This window comes from Lissotriton vulgaris, unplaced genomic scaffold (assembly GCF_964263255.1).
Source record: "Lissotriton vulgaris unplaced genomic scaffold, aLisVul1.2 SCAFFOLD_246, whole genome shotgun sequence".
NCBI classification, from domain to species: domain Eukaryota; kingdom Metazoa; phylum Chordata; class Amphibia; order Caudata; family Salamandridae; genus Lissotriton; species Lissotriton vulgaris.
In genome coordinates, this window is record NW_028249872.1 from 842,390 (window position 1) to 858,123 (window position 15,734).

The 15,734-nt window shown below is 44.0% G+C and overlaps 1 protein-coding gene across 1 annotated transcript in view; it reads left to right on the top strand.

Moving 5' to 3' along the window:
• The window catches only part of LOC147663463 (vomeronasal type-2 receptor 26-like), a 539,064-nt gene that overhangs the window by 428,688 nt on the left and 94,642 nt on the right, over positions 1–15,734 (top strand). The window contains exon 2 of the mRNA XM_086950432.1: positions 9,923–10,150. Within this exon, the coding sequence (XP_086806558.1) occupies positions 9,923–10,150 (228 nt within the window). The remainder of the gene's footprint in view (positions 1–9,922; positions 10,151–15,734) is intronic.

Genomic DNA, 15,734 nt, shown 5'->3' on the forward strand with positions numbered 1-15,734 from the left:
GGTTCACCACTGCCACCCTCTGGTTCACAACTGCCACCCTCTGGTTCATCACAGCTCTCGCTGGTTCACCACTGCCTCCCTCAGGTTCATCACTACCACCCTCTGGTTCATCACAGCACCCTCTGGTTCTCCACCGCCACCCTCTGGTTCATCAATGCCACCCTCTAGTTCATCACTACCACCCTCTGGTTCACCACTGCCACCCTCTGGATCATCACTGTCACCCTCTGGTTCATCACTGCCACCCTCTGGTTCACCAGTGCCACACTCTGGTTCATCACAGCACCCTCTGGTTCACCCCTGCCACCCTTTCGTTCATCACTGCCACCCTCTAGTTCATCACTGCCACCCTCTGGTTTACCACTGCCACCCTCTGGTTCACCACTGCCACCCTATGGTTCATCAGAGCACCCTTTGGTTCACCACTGACACCCTCTGGTTCACCACTGACACCCTCTGGTTCACCACTGACACCCTCTATTTCACCCCTGCCACCATCTGGTTCACAAAGCATCCTCTGGTTCACCACTGCCACACTCTGATCCACCACTGTCACCCTCTGGTTCATCACAGCCACCCTCTGGTGCATGACTGCCACCCTCTGGTTCATCACTGCCACCCTCTGGTTCACCACTGCCACCCTCTGGTTCACCACTGCCACCCTCTGGTTCACCACTGCCACCCTCTGGTTCATCACTGCCACCCTCTGGTTCACCACTGCCACCCTCTGGTTCATCAATGTCACCCTCTCGTTCATCACTGCCACCCTCTGGTTCACCACTGCCAACCTCTGGTTCATCACTGCCACCCTCTGGTTCACCACTGCCACCCTCTGGTTCATCAATGTCACCCGCTGGTTCATCACTGCCACCCTCTGGTTCACCACTGCCACCCTCTGGTTTGTGACTGTCACCCTCTGGTTTATCAGTGCCACCCTCTGGTTCACCACTGACACCCTCTGGTTCACCATTGCCACCCTCTGGTTCACCACTGCCACCCTCTGGTTCATCATAGCACCCTCTGGTTCACAACGGTACCTTCTGGTTCATCACAGCACCCTCTGGTTCACCACTGTAGATTATGGGGAGAAAGCACACCTGCCGAGCCTCAACCAGGAGCTGGTTAATGTGTTAATGAATTTGAGCTTCAAGTCCGGCATCTGCTTCCTTATCTGTAAGTGCTTCCTGTTGTGGTTTAATTTTTGTGACAGCCTGGAGCATTGTGCCATACTTGTAACTATACTCTGACCCTGCTTCGAGGGTCAGAGCAGGGTCAGAGAATAGTTGCAAGTCGGCAACAACTCTGGAGGCGCCACTCAGGAAGCACTTACAGGGTTACAGCAGGTGCCCAAGTTGAAGTTAATTTCTTTGTAACCATTTTGTAAATGGTTACAAAGAAATTAGCTTCAACATGGGCATCTGCTGTAACCCTGTAAGCGCTTCATGTACTTCAGTTTTTGAAAATCTGTCCCGAACACGATTTTGCAGATTTTTCTGCAATTTCGCGAGATTCGCGGACTGCGAAATAGCAGAAAATCCGCAAATTCCGCGAACGGAACGGATTTTACACCCATGCTTAGTCTGTGCATAATAATTTAAAATGCACGTACGTGGTGTACTTTGGACACTAAATTGTGCCTGGCATGTATTGTTGAATTAATTGAGCCAAGTGCACTGTGACACCTCAAAGGGTCAAAGAAAAGAGCCAGAGAGAGGTAACGGGGGGCAGCTGCTTCCCTCTCAAAGTACAGATGCAGCAAGTTATATGGGCTATAAAGCCAATAGTGAGCATGCAAATTCTAAGCTGCCCTATAGTACAGTTCCAGGTCTGGTGCATTCAACCCCCCCATATTTATAGGCAAAGTAAGGTTTGTTTATTGTACAGTTAATAAAAACTCACAATATAAAAAATTACAAATGTATAAGAGAAAACCATAAGTACAATTAAAATATAAGAAGAGCGGGTAGGCTCACTTATTAAGATCATAAAAGTCTCAATATATTTTGATAAAGGCCATAAAGTTGAAGGCAACAAAGTACTCCGAGGGACTTAGCACAGCTTTGGCTTGGCTGGTACTTTAGGTGAGATGTGTGACTGTTTCATCAGTCTCCTTTCCACTATATTGAAGAATTTTGCTGGTCTACAGTTTAACTGAGTCTCTTCAGGATTAAAACACAGCATCACAACCTGTCTGCAACTTGTTACATCCTTCTTGTTCCATAGGACCCGAAGTAGGGATCGTCTTATGTCCATGAGGTTTGTACAGATACAGATGATGTGTATAAGGTCCTCTTTTCCTGATGAGCAGAGTCGGCAGCAGCTTGCTGAGCTTTCCCTTTTCCAAGGTGCCAAATGGAGTAGGATAGATATGTTGCCAAGGCGCATGTTTAAAAACTTGTTTTTTGTTGTCTGTTTGTGGCCCATTTTTAGGTATTCTTGTGGCTTCAGAGCGTTGTAATCTTTCAACACTGCCCATCCATGGGCCTTCTTATCCAGGGTGTATTTATCCTCTCTGGATGAAATCTTTTTGGTTACTTTCGTTACCACTTTTTTGAAGGTTTTGAGGTCTGTCGATGACTCCCAGAGGTTTGTTAATCCCAAGGTCTCCAGTGATTCTTTTAAGTAATGTTTTGCGGGTGAGTGACCTCTAGTAGATAGTTCAGTCCAAAGTTGGGCGTTTAGGGATCCATGGTCAGCATCTCTGATTTCCCGCCAACTTTTTATATATGCGCCTCTTCCGCCACTGTTTGTTTCTGTAGCCCAAATTCGAGGCAGATTTGAGCAGGCGATGTGTAGGTGGGTAGATGGAATATTGCCATGTATGCGTGACGGATAGTGTTGTCTAGAGTTGGGGCGTCTTTTCTGTGCATGGATTCGCTGTTGTATGTGCAAAGTAAGAATGTGCCACTTAACTCTGGGTTTTTTACTAATCCAGGCCAACCCAATCATTAGTGAGCAAAGGGTAGCAATTAATGACCTCACGAGTAACATTGCAATATTGTGAAACAGAAACAGGAACCTAGGAAGTATAACCACTGTCATTAGGGCTATACACCTCAGTAACCCCTTGGCCGTGGCGCTAATTTTGCCATGGCGCTGGGGAGTGGGGGGTGAGAGCGGCACCACCATGCTCGTGACGGAACCACACCATCATGATTCACGGGCGGGCTGTGCTCATGACGGCGTGGTTCCGTCATTGCTCCGCCTGCTCATTAATTTGCCCGTACAGGTGGAGAATTAATGCTGCATGGGCAAAGCTGCAGTCGCATGACGGAACCACGCCATCATGAGCACACTCCACCCATGGCTCATGATGGCGGGGTTCCTTCATAAGCAGTAAAGGGCTTAAAAATACCAGCACCCTGGTCCAGCAATCAACATCAGTCTCTAGTGTGTGAATCAGTGTGACATAGTTATCATTCATTACTATAACCAGGTCCGTATGTATTTGGATGCCAAGGTACGGCACTGAGTCAGATTTCCATTGCAAGGGAAATTCAAATGTCGAGAGACTTGTGGATGGAGTGAGAGGAAATATTATTGTGTTCTCCCAGATAATGTACAATCCAGAAAGGCCATCAAAACGAGTCACCTCTCTGATAACAGGAGAAAGATTCATCTCTGATTTGTGAATATACAACATAGTGTCTCCCGCCTAATCTTATATGATGAGGTGGTAACCAGGAAAATGCAGCCCCCAATGGCAATGACATTCTCCCAAAGCACAGGCCAGTAGCTCTGAATTATTCACATATAGCAAAGGTGATAACGGGCAGTCCTATTGCGTACCTACAGTAATAATAAGGGGTCTGTAACCAAATTACCAATGCAAACCTAAGCCAAAGGGGCCATATTTAGCACATTCACTAATTGCAGAAATATTTCCCTAACTTCAATGCGGCGCAGGACAGTCCTCATAAAGGCCCTTTCCACGAAGTTGAACACCTTTTTGGCATCTAAAAAAACAGCAGCTGCCTTTACCTCATGGTCAACGCGTTGTATTACAAAGAATAGGGTTCTAAGATTACCCTTTATGCTATGGCCAGGCATGAAGCCTGTGTGGGACTGACTATAAATGGCACCAAAAAAGCAAGTCTATTTGCCCAAGATTTTAGCAAAAATCTTGGTGTCAATATTTTAAAAGTGACAGGGGATTATAGGAGGAACATTAGTTGAATTGCTTACATGGTTAAAAAGAGTGAAAATCAATGCTTCCCGCATTGAAGATGGCATACCATTAGCATCACCCATCTTCTTGTATAATGTAAATAAGTGGAGTTGGAGCAATTCATGATATGTCTTGTAAAAAAAGACAGTGAGGCCATCCATTCCTGGGGAGATCCGCAGCTCGCATTTTATTGTACTCAAATGTAGAGGGGTACCAATGCACATACATCCCCCCATTGGGGGCCTGCAATGGGCCGTCAAACAGGATCTCCACCAGCCTTTTCATGACGTGTCGCCACCATGGAAAGGCTGGCTCACAGCCTGCATCATAATATGGTGGACGTGCATGCAGACCGCTCAGCCAGGCATTCGGTCTGATTACCTGTGGTGGTTCCGTGGTGGACGGTCTTTTCGTCTGCCATGGTCGCAGTCTAGATCCCCGCCATCGTAATGTGGCGGGGGAAATTCACATGGCTGGCGGTGGCGGTCCTTCCGCCATCGTACTGAGCCCCTTAGCCTCTGGTCCGGTGTTTGTACCTGAATATAGTCACAAGTTGTTACTGCCGCCAGACACTCTAGATGATTTTAGCAAATTATTGTGACTTCTGTTTTGCTGTCTAGCAGAGTCAGAGCCCACTCTGTTCTGAAGCAGAGTCCTCAATATGTGTGGCATGTCTTTTATCTCAGCCACCTTCTTCTTTTCAAATTGAGGTTTTTACTGTGGATATTTTTCTTTCTTTTTTATAATGAAGTCAGAAGAGCATTGTGACTCCTTCATCTGTTTCCTGTTTTCCTCCAATCTGTGCTCTGATCGACCTCCTCTCTCCGAGCATTTTTTTGGATGACTCCTGAAACGAACGAGAAGGATGTGTATCAGTGGCCTGACACCTTTAAAGCTGTTTAATTGTTTCATGGTTATGCAAATTGTAGCTCATCTCAGAAGACTCCTGTGGAGGAGATCCGCCTTGTAATTTAATCTTGCCTTTATTTTTCTTATTATCCTAGCATTCTTTTAAAGACTGCGTATTTTGGGGTTATCCTTTTCAGAATTACACTTAATTTGTGGTTTGTTAGGCTTGGCTCCCAAATTATCTCAACTTCTGGATGTATAGGCTTGAGCAATAATCATTTTTGGCAGTTCTCACTCCTGATTCACTAATGGTATCTGGGTGAGACATTGCTATACCGCCGAATGCTGCTGCTTCCTCTTTAATAAAACTAGAAATAATTCAGGAGACTGTAGCGTAATTACTAATACATTTTATTCCCTGATCCAGGGCATGGGCAACAGCTATTGATGTTGTATAAATAGCAGCAATTACTGTGCCCCACGTGGCGCAGTTTTCTACCGGGGGAACCATCTCCAAAGGAAGGCACGTTGTGAGAATTCTATGTTTATCTTGAGGTCCTGTATGGGGAAACACTGCTTCAAGCTGATTTGTTTTGTGCAATCCAGAACAGAATCTGCTCCAGTCTAAGGGGAACCTTACCTATAACTGCATTAACAGTCACTGGACTAATTATGGGCATCTACAATTGTGGTTGTGCAGATTGAACAGCCCTTGCTGGGGCTGATGTTATGTCTCGCATAACAAATTGTATTAGTTGTCTGTATAGTGTAATTACAGCTGTATAAAGTCTACAAATTTCTGCTGCTGTGAAAACTCCTATTTGCGGATATGGTTTATAGCTGGCTAGGACTGGCCATGTTACCTCCTCATTACTGAGGTGACCCAGTCTGACATTTTCTATTGTATGTGGTAGGGTGCCTTGGATGAATGTGAAGGAATCAAAGGCAACTCAAAATAGTTTTAAAAAGACATACTTCCACTATATATTGTAAGATATCAAGGGCTCACAATAACACAAGTGCAGGGTGAATATCATACAAATCTTTCAATTATAATTACCAAGGTTTTAAAAACACATATTATTCCTTATCATTGTTGTATAAATACCCTTGTACACATATAAATATTAATAATCTAACTACTCAAACATCCCATCATTCATGTCCTCATGCATTCACCTCACCTAGCACTACAGGAACAAAACATAGAATGTGTGTAATGTAGGCTTTTATTAGGTTTTGATAATGATTGCAGGCAACTTGACAGTGCTTTTTCTCATAAGAGCGCATAGATTAAATGAATATATAAGGAAAGAGGATTAAATAAATGTGTATTTAGAATCTGCTAGTTGCTTCGATCTACCCACGTTTCAACACAATGTGAGGGAAATGTGATTTTTCTTTACAAAATTTGAGGTTTGCAAGTAATTCTGGGTAACAGACCTTGGTGAGAGCCAGACAAGTCACCCCATCCTGGATTCCCCTGTGTGTCAAATTTTCAAAAAGGTGCCTGCAGAGCTAGGGGTCAACAACTACAGCTAGGCAGAAAAAACAGCAAAGGACTGCACACCACTAGCCCCTCCTCCGGGTCGCCCCTAAGCACCCCCTCCCTGTTTTCCATCTACAGCTAGGCTCTTTGAGAAAAAAAGGCTCAGTTTTCACTGTAAAAATGAAGTGTGTCCACGTTGGGTTTTGAGACGATTTCTTTCGCGGGGGTACTAGTCCTACCCACACAAGTGAGGTACCATTTTTATTAGTAGACTTAGGGTAACACAGAATTGTAAAGCAACTGTTATTACCTATTGACTTTGATGCATTACTGCCTTTCAAATGAAAGACAATGTGCAAAAAAGAAGTCACTTATTATCATGCTACTATGGGTACTTACATTTTCAGAAATGTGCAAATAGCTACTGTTTATAAACTCTATATTTTGTTCCAATTTCATAAATGCATATGTGTCTTTCATCCCGATTTTCACTGCATATCTTTTCCCAAATGAATTGCTATATACCCGGCACATAATAAACCATTGCAAGACGCTGCTCAGTTATTGGCTTTGGGTTCGTCGGGTTCTCAGTGAACCTACAAGTTATATATACCCCCAAAACCAGGAAGGTCTAGTGGATGTAAAGGTATATTTGTTTCAAACATCTGTCATAATTAGAAGAAGTTCCAGGTGAAAGCTTTGGCACAAATGGCTGTTTTTTTTCAACTCATTTTCAATATTTCCTTTTTTCAACTTTTAGTTTCTATGAAGAAAGTTTGAAGGATCTACACTAAAGACCCCTTTATGAATTCTGAATTTTTGACACATTTTCTAAAATGTGTAGCTTTCCAGGATCCATCATTGCTTTCATACCCGTTTCTATCATTAACTGGAAGAAGGTTAAAAAAACAAAAATTGCAAAAATAGGCCATGGCCCAGTAACATGCAAAAACTGTGCAAAAATGTTTGGTTTTCAGACAAACGTCTCTCAGACCCTGAAATCTGTAAACAATGTTATTTCTGTCCCACAAACCCTTTATTGATACCATTTGGAGGGGTAAAAACAGACGCTTTCATCTGCAGCACTTTTTTCCCCATTAAAATAAATTGCTGTATTTTGGCATATTCTGGGTCCATTCCAGGGGAATACACAAACCCTGGGTACTTTTAGAATGTGCATGGTGTTGGAAGAAAAGGACAAAAAATATGGTGTGGATACCTTATGTGTCAAAAAGTTACAGGGCCTAAGCGCAAACTACCCCAAATAGCCAAAAAAAGGCTTGGCACGGGGGGAAAAGGCCGAGCAGCGAAAGGGTTAAAACTCTTTGCACTTGCTGTGTACTGTTGTCATATGGGTGTAGTATTTTCTAAAGATAAAATTATTAGGCATGGGCAGATTTCGTGGATCCACGATCCGCAAATTTGCAATTTTGCGTATTCGCGGATCCGCAAAATCCGCGAATTCGCGGATTCGCGAATTTTGCGGATTTCTTGAATGTGGGGGGGTATGTGTGTAACTTTGCCATCACACCAAAGAGCGCCGGAGTCCCTCGAGTGAGCTGTCCATCAAGTGGGTAAAGGGCGCGAAGACGGTGCACACACCACTAGTGTGTGGGGAGGGGTCAAACAGACGGGGCTTATATGCGAGTTCACATGCCTCTTGTGTGTATAAAAGGACAGGCACAGATCAGAGAAGCTCATGGTCACAGGAACTGCACAGGGATTGAGCTCGTGAAAGTCAATTATGCAAAGGCCTCCATCAAGCATCATAGCTAATTTTCGACGATAGATGTGGGGAGAACGCACACCTACCCAGCCTCGACAAAACACACATTTTTGGGGGGCTGATTAACTTTGCCATCACACCAAAGAGCGCCGGGGTCCCTCGAGTGAGTTGTCCATCAAGTGGGTAAAGGGCGCGAAGACGGTGCACACACCACTAGTGTGTGGGGAGGGGTCAAACAGACGGGGCTTATATGCGAGTTCACATGCCTCTTGTGTGTATAAAAGGACAGGCACAGATCAGAGAAGCTCATGGTCACAGGAACTGCACAGGGATTGAGCTCGTGAAAGTCAATTATGCAAAGGCCTCCATCAAGCATCATAGCTAATTTTCGACGATAGATGTGGGGAGAACGCACACCTACCCAGCCTCGACAAAACACACATTTTTGGGGGGCTGATTAACTTTGCCATCACACCAATGAGCGCCGGGGTCCCTCGAGTGAGTTGTCCATCAAGTGGGTAAAGGGCGCGAAGACGGTGCACACACCACTAGTGTGTGGGGAGGGGCCAAACGGACGGGGCTTATATGCGAGTTCACATGCCTCTTGTGTGTATAAAAGGACAGGCATGGATCAGAGAAGCTCGTGGTCACAGGAACTGCACAGGGATTGAGCTTGTGAAAGTCAATTATGCAAAGGCCTCCATCAAGCATCATAGCTAATTTTCGATGATAGATATGGGGAGAACGCACACCTACCCAGCCTCGACCAAACACACATTTTTGGGGGGACTGAATAACTTTGCCATCACACCAAAGAGCGCCAGGGTCGCTCGAGTGAGCTGCCCAGTGCCCATCATCCTGTAACTAATTTAGGATGGCGCCGGCAGCTTGCCGGCGCCATCCTAAAATAGTTACAACTTGAACTTTTACCCCCCAAATCCGCCGCTCGCGAATTCGCGGATTTTCGGTAAGTTCGCGGGAGTTCGCGGATTGCGGATTTACCGAAAATCCGCGAAATCCACGAGCGGAACGGATTTTGTGCTCACCCCTAAAAATTATCAGAGATTGACCGGTGATGACACTGAAGCTCGGAGCAGGGAACCCAGTATGTTCGAGAATCCCTTGATTGATAAACAGCCCAACATGCCTCCTCATGCAGGAGAATAATCATATATCAGCATTAGAACAAAAAATTTCTTAAAAAATAGAATCCATTCAATTTTAATATGTTGCTGAAAATTCATTAATAGACACTGTCCACTGAATGAATAGCTCCAGTTATTGCCTTCATGGCCTGCCATCATGACCAACTCCTGCGACACCACTCACTTCACTCTGACCTGTCTTCCCAGTGCCAGTATCCAACGCTCTTCCACAGGGGCGGTGTGGTCTCTACCACTGATATCCATCTTGTATCAATAGCACATTCATTGCCTCAAACCTAGTGCAACAGCTCTTTCCCTGCATGCTCTGTCTACATAACTAAACTGGACAATGCACTTACCATGTGGTGAATTCATTTGGAACCTTTATGACCGGTGACCCACCAAGCAGCCTTTAATCACAACCTCCAGTGCAAAAATGAAAGTAGCAGCTTAGTCAGGACCCAGTACATTCTACTGTAGGTATTATTGCAATGTGTGGTTATTTATTTGCTGTGTCCTCTTTCTGTTTCTCTGTTTTCTTCCAGTTACATCATTACATGAGGGATCTTCATTTTAAAACTTCCTCTGGTGATGAAATCTACTTTGATGATCTCGGGGACCCGCCCACGCACTTTCACATATTTAACTGGCATTACCTTGATTGGGGTAATTCTACAAGAATCAAAGTGGGAAGCTTCCATCGAAGCCCTTCTGGGGAGGAACAACTCATCATTGATGACAGAGCCATTCATTGGCACCCCGACTTTAAGCAGGTAATGGCCTGTATGACTTGGGAACAAACTTGGAAAAAAGGTGAGAACCATATGGATGTGCAAGAATAAGAATAATCAACAGAGAAGCTATTGTTGCCTCATTTTGAGCTTGTATCAGCAGGTGAACCACAATCTATCACGGTTCAGTTGCCTCACTTACCTCTCAGGTACATATTTACAAGCCCTTAGCACCACTGGAATGTCACTTTTTTTTAAGCTTCATTGGTGATCCGTGCAAGCCCATATTTAGAAGGCTGCGTTGAGCCATTGTGCATGGCTTAACACTGACTTGCTACTCTAGCCCTCTGCAACACTGTTTTCTGCAGTAAAGGGACATGCAATGGGTGTTGCTGTGGGCGTTCCCAGAAACACCCAGGGCTTTTTGACTCTGCCCCAGATGTACAAGGATCTGTGAATCTGAGGCAGCGCTAAACATGTGCCTTTCAAAAGGAGGACTTAATGTGGTGCAAAGAGTAGTAATACTTGTATTTCTCCTAATTTTTTCTATATAATATTTTGATGCCTTGCAGCACAGAAAGCCTCCCTGCTGCGCTACTGTGCATCCAAATAAAAGGGTAGGAATGTGCAGTATCTATGAGGGCGCCTGGGTTGATGCATGTCTTCCCATTGTGCACCAGTGCAGGGGAGAAGGACAGGAATGTACCGTATCTTGTAGATATTGCGCATTCTTACCCTTATCTTTTGACGCACGGCAGCGCAGCAGGAAGGCTTGCTGTGCTGCAGTGTGTCAATCTAAGGTAAATGAGGATCATAGACAGAGGTCAAACAATGTGAGTTTTCTACCGGTAGAGCCTAAGTGTTCTCAAGTGGCAGAGACCTTTAACCTGATAGCTTGTCTTCCACTTGACCGCCAGCTTACAGTAGCAAATGCCTGGACTGTATTGGGCAGAATGAAGGTCACAATGTTTCCCAGCCCTGGGCTACCATGTCAGGCTTGGCGACCCATGGCAGGGAAATTGTCAAATGATGCCCACACTCAAGGACAACATTCCTCAAATTCCAGCACCATTTACTTTATTGTTTTTCATGAAAAAACTCTAGCTCATGAACTATAATATAAAACACAAAAGCTTGTGTCTTGCAAGTTCTTATGCCTTCAAAGCAAACACCACTGCAGTGGATGCTCTGAAGGCTTAGAGGTCCCCACCAGGAATGCGGGGGTCTCTAAAAGCAAGGCGCAGCACTTTATCAGAGGAGCAGAGACTGTAGCCTGTTCTAACCTCATGGGTAAGCACATTTTCCACCACAGTCTAAATGCCAGTTGTCATGTGTGCAGGATGGACCACATGCTGAGGACGTTGCTAATATAATCAAGTGTACTAACCACGTACAATGGTTGTTGTTAACAAAATAACACACTAAGTGCCACAAGTAAAACCAATTCATGTTGTGACTCTCAAATCACAATTTGCAAGTTGCTAAATGAAAAGTGCTGTGTATCAGACACATCTAGCAATTCCAATGGGATTGCAGTGACCTATCTCATTCATTTTTATGAGGTAGGTTGCAATTTGTGACCCATTGGGTATGGCCCGTGATCACAGGGATGGTGGACTACTAGGGTCAGCCGACCACCATGAGTGTGGTTGCTTTATAAATAAAGCAATATTCTTTATAGTTAAATACAGCCCATTTTCCTTTAAGGAAAACAGGATGTACTTAAAAAAGAAAAACAAAAGGTGTACTTTTCATTTTAGAGTAGGGGACCACTGCCTGCTCTTAAGAAAAATAATTGCTGCCATTCACTAGGGGGAAGGGCTCCCCTTACTGTTTGCAACTGGCTAACTACCTACTTGAAGTAGGCAGTAAATTGAAAATATTTTGCGGTCACAAAACAAGTGCACATACCCCTGTGACCCGCTGTTAAGAAAGGACACCCTTGGCACGCTCCTTCCTAATAGCAACTAATACACCCTATTTACCAAGTCAGAAATAGGTTACTGAGGGTTGGTACATGGCAAAAGCCATTTTAACGGTGGCAAATGGGCTGAATCGCCATTTGCAACAGCTAAAAATGGTCGCACATGTGCCAACATCTAGTCCTTGTAAATTACTCTTTCAATGAGCCATTTGTAACTGCATCCAAATAAACTTAATTACTTAATTTTAAGCTTCAACTATGATTTATAATGCTTAGCTAATATTTGAGAAACACTTCCTGGGCTATATCTTTAGCTGTCAAGCTTTCGTTTCATACCAAAGATCCAACGATTTGATGGGTGCAGGAAGAGTCCAGACCAGGGTGGGTCTGCTCAGTTCTTTTTCAGAGATTCACCCAAGGAACCAGATCCGCAAATGTTTTGGAAACAACAAATTCTTGCAGTCGGAGATTTGGGGGGTTAGAAATTGAGAGTGCATAAGAATCACACTCTTCTTGTTTCCTAAGAAGGTTACGTTTAGGTAATGTAAAGTGGTGATTCCTCTCCGAGGGCACGGGGATACAGTCCAGCAAAGATCCTATGCCCTATGTGACTGGAAGTAGCAGCTTTATTTTCTGTGCATTCTGTAGAATAGTAGGTGTTTATGGGACTGCTACCTTCTAATCAGGGTAGAAGTCTTACAGATTAAATACTGAGGTGCAGTAGTCTGGTTGACTTCTCACAAGATCTGAGTGGACTGAGACAATGTGGCTCCATGCCTCAAAGACCAATCAGCAAATCCTTATTAAAACACAAAGCTGAGCTCAGCATCTGGGTTGGATGCCAGGCAGCAGTTTTGTCCAAATAAAACTGGCTAGCTGTCAGGTGATACCAAATACAATCACTACTGCACTTTGGAATAGAGATGCATGTTATGATATGTTATTTAAGGTTTTGTTATGCTATGTTATGCTACGTTATTTTATGTTATGTTCATTTGTATAGTGCACTTATCACCCATTAGGGTACTGAGGCTCTTGAGCAGACATGTAAGCATGTAGTCCCTGCAGTTTTATTCAAAGAATAAATAAATACAAAACAAGGGGTACGTGTTTCTATAGGAAGAAACATTGTCAAATATAAAGTGTATGTGGAAATGATTCAATTAAGGAGAGGGTCTTCCTACATGGAAGTCCGAGCTCTCAAACACCCGATGGGTATCATGATTCATCATGAGGTTTTGCTCCTTGTGGGGCCAGGGCTGCAATTACGCACGGGTCTTACTAGAGGGCTACTTGGAAGTAATCTTCTGTTTAAGCCGTATAGGTGAGTGGAGGTCTGTAAATCTAGGGTTGAGTGTATGTGGAGAGAACTGTCATTACAACTACCCAAGGAAATCAAGGAAGGACTTCAAACAGCAAAGTCTTATACTCTTACGGAACTCAAGAACTAAGGAAGAGGTTCTGATGTGATGAGGGAGGTTGTTCCATGTTTTTGTGGGATGCAAGAGAATGAGAGACCTTCTGCTTTGCTTTTGCGGATATGCATGGTGCGTGCAAGTAAGAGTGAAGTAAAGCAAAGTTGTTTGGCAGGCTGGTGGAAGTGTATGTGACTTTTGAAGTAAGTTGGTCCAGTATTGTTTAAAATATATGTGTGCATGAGAAGCTGGAATTAGATGTGCTTGTGCATAAGGAGCCAGTGAAGCTCTTTGAGGTGAAATGCGATGTGGGTGCAGTGTGAGAGGTTACATTTCAGTATTATAGTAGTGTTCTGGATGATCTGAAATCTGTGAATAAGGTATTTGGAGATTCTGATGTATTGTGCGTTGTGGTAGTCTAGACAGATAGTAAAGCCAGGTCCGTGGACGCCAGTGCAACGAGGGTGATTCGACCCTTAGAGCCCATACACCGCACGTACCTGTTCAGTAGAAGGAATTTATACCGCCTTGTGATTTGGACCGCTTTTTACAATTACTATACATAGGTTTGGAATACTGGCAACCACTACGTATATTGCAACACGTGAAACATTGGAAATAATACATCGTCACCGTGCCGGGTTGGAATTATCACCGGACCAGGGCCCTAAACAAATAAGGATCCAGCCATTGAGCCCTGAAGAGTTACAGCATCTGTAATTGTGCAGAGCTTTGACGAAACACGTGTCAGCTGGCTGTATATTACCATTGATGTGATGTTCTAATAAAAGGAGATATACATCATAAACTCCAGAAACCAACATTGGACAATTGTTCTTGTTTTGACACATAAAGTAGCAATCTACTTGTTATATTGAATCTGTGTGCGCAGGACTTTGTGGTTAAGCTAGTAAAGCCAGCTAGCAAAGTATTCTTGCATAACTGTCCTTCTGGTGTTCTGGGGCATCACCTCGAAGTATTTCATAGTATATGTAGGATGTGGAAGCAGGAGGCACTCTCTGCATTGACTTGTGCCATCATTGTTTCCTCTAGGAAGACCCCCAGGTTTTCTGCTTGGTTGGTAGATGTTGGTCCTAGCTCCAATGGGCGAATGTTGTAGCCCTATGAAAAGGTCCTGGTTGCAAAGATCAGAACCTCTGCCTTGTTAGAGTTGAGCTTAAGACAGATGGTTTGCATCCATGCTGCTACCATGGACATGCACTTGGTGAAGTTAGTTCTAGTAGCAGTTAGATTGCCCATCCGGGAGAGGATGAGTTGGGTGTCATCGGCACAGGGGATGACGGTGATGTCTTATGATTGGACAGCCACGTACATGCACTATGCTAGACAGTGCATCAATTTTCTCTGCCTTTGAAAGCTGTTCCGGTTACATAGCCAGTTTGGCTTGACTGGGTCAGGTACAGACACTGGGACCAATTCATCTGGAAAAGGAAGAAAAGGCAGAAAATCAGAGAACAATACATTTTATCTTGGGGTAGTAGAAAATCAGGCTTGTGATGTAGAACACCGATCTAAATTCAGGCATGTGTTCATTTCGGTTCAGTTTACTTTTTTAACTAGAGGGCTCTCTTATCTCAACACTCACGCTTGTCCACATCCTTGGGTGACACGTTTAACAAATACTACTCTGAACCTCCAATCTAACAATTGAATGTACTGATAAAGTCATTTCAGAGACAAAGGTCGGTCTAGACAAAGTTGTTTCTACTAATAAACACAGCCTAGTAGGGAATGCCCTGGACCTGATGGTGTCATTATGAAATTCTACATATTATGTTGCAATAATTAATATTGCACACAAATCACCTCCAGAGGGTTATCTCGGCACAAGGACCTCCTGACACCATACCGCTGTCACCACAAAAACTATCCCTAAAACAGTTCAGTTTTAAGTGATTTACCAAATTTGAGATGATAAGTACAGAAACATAAATGAACAGGGAGAGTATTCCAGTAGAGAGAATCTAGAGAGGAGAAAGCTCTTCCCTCTAAGCGAGACTTTTTAATCCAAGGTATTACAAGCACCATTTTTTCACGTGAGCACAGAGCCTTTTTAGGACTTTATAGAGTGTGCCTCGAGGTTAAGCATTTTGGGCCCTTCCGTATTAGGACTATGTGAGTCATACAACAGATCTTAAAGACAATCTTCTTACGAACTCGCAATCAGTGTAAAGATTGTAAAAGAGAAGCGGGTGAGGCCTTTGCAGGAGCTTTGTAGCTATGAGAGCTGCTGCTTTTGCACCACCTGTAGTTTTGCCAACTAGGA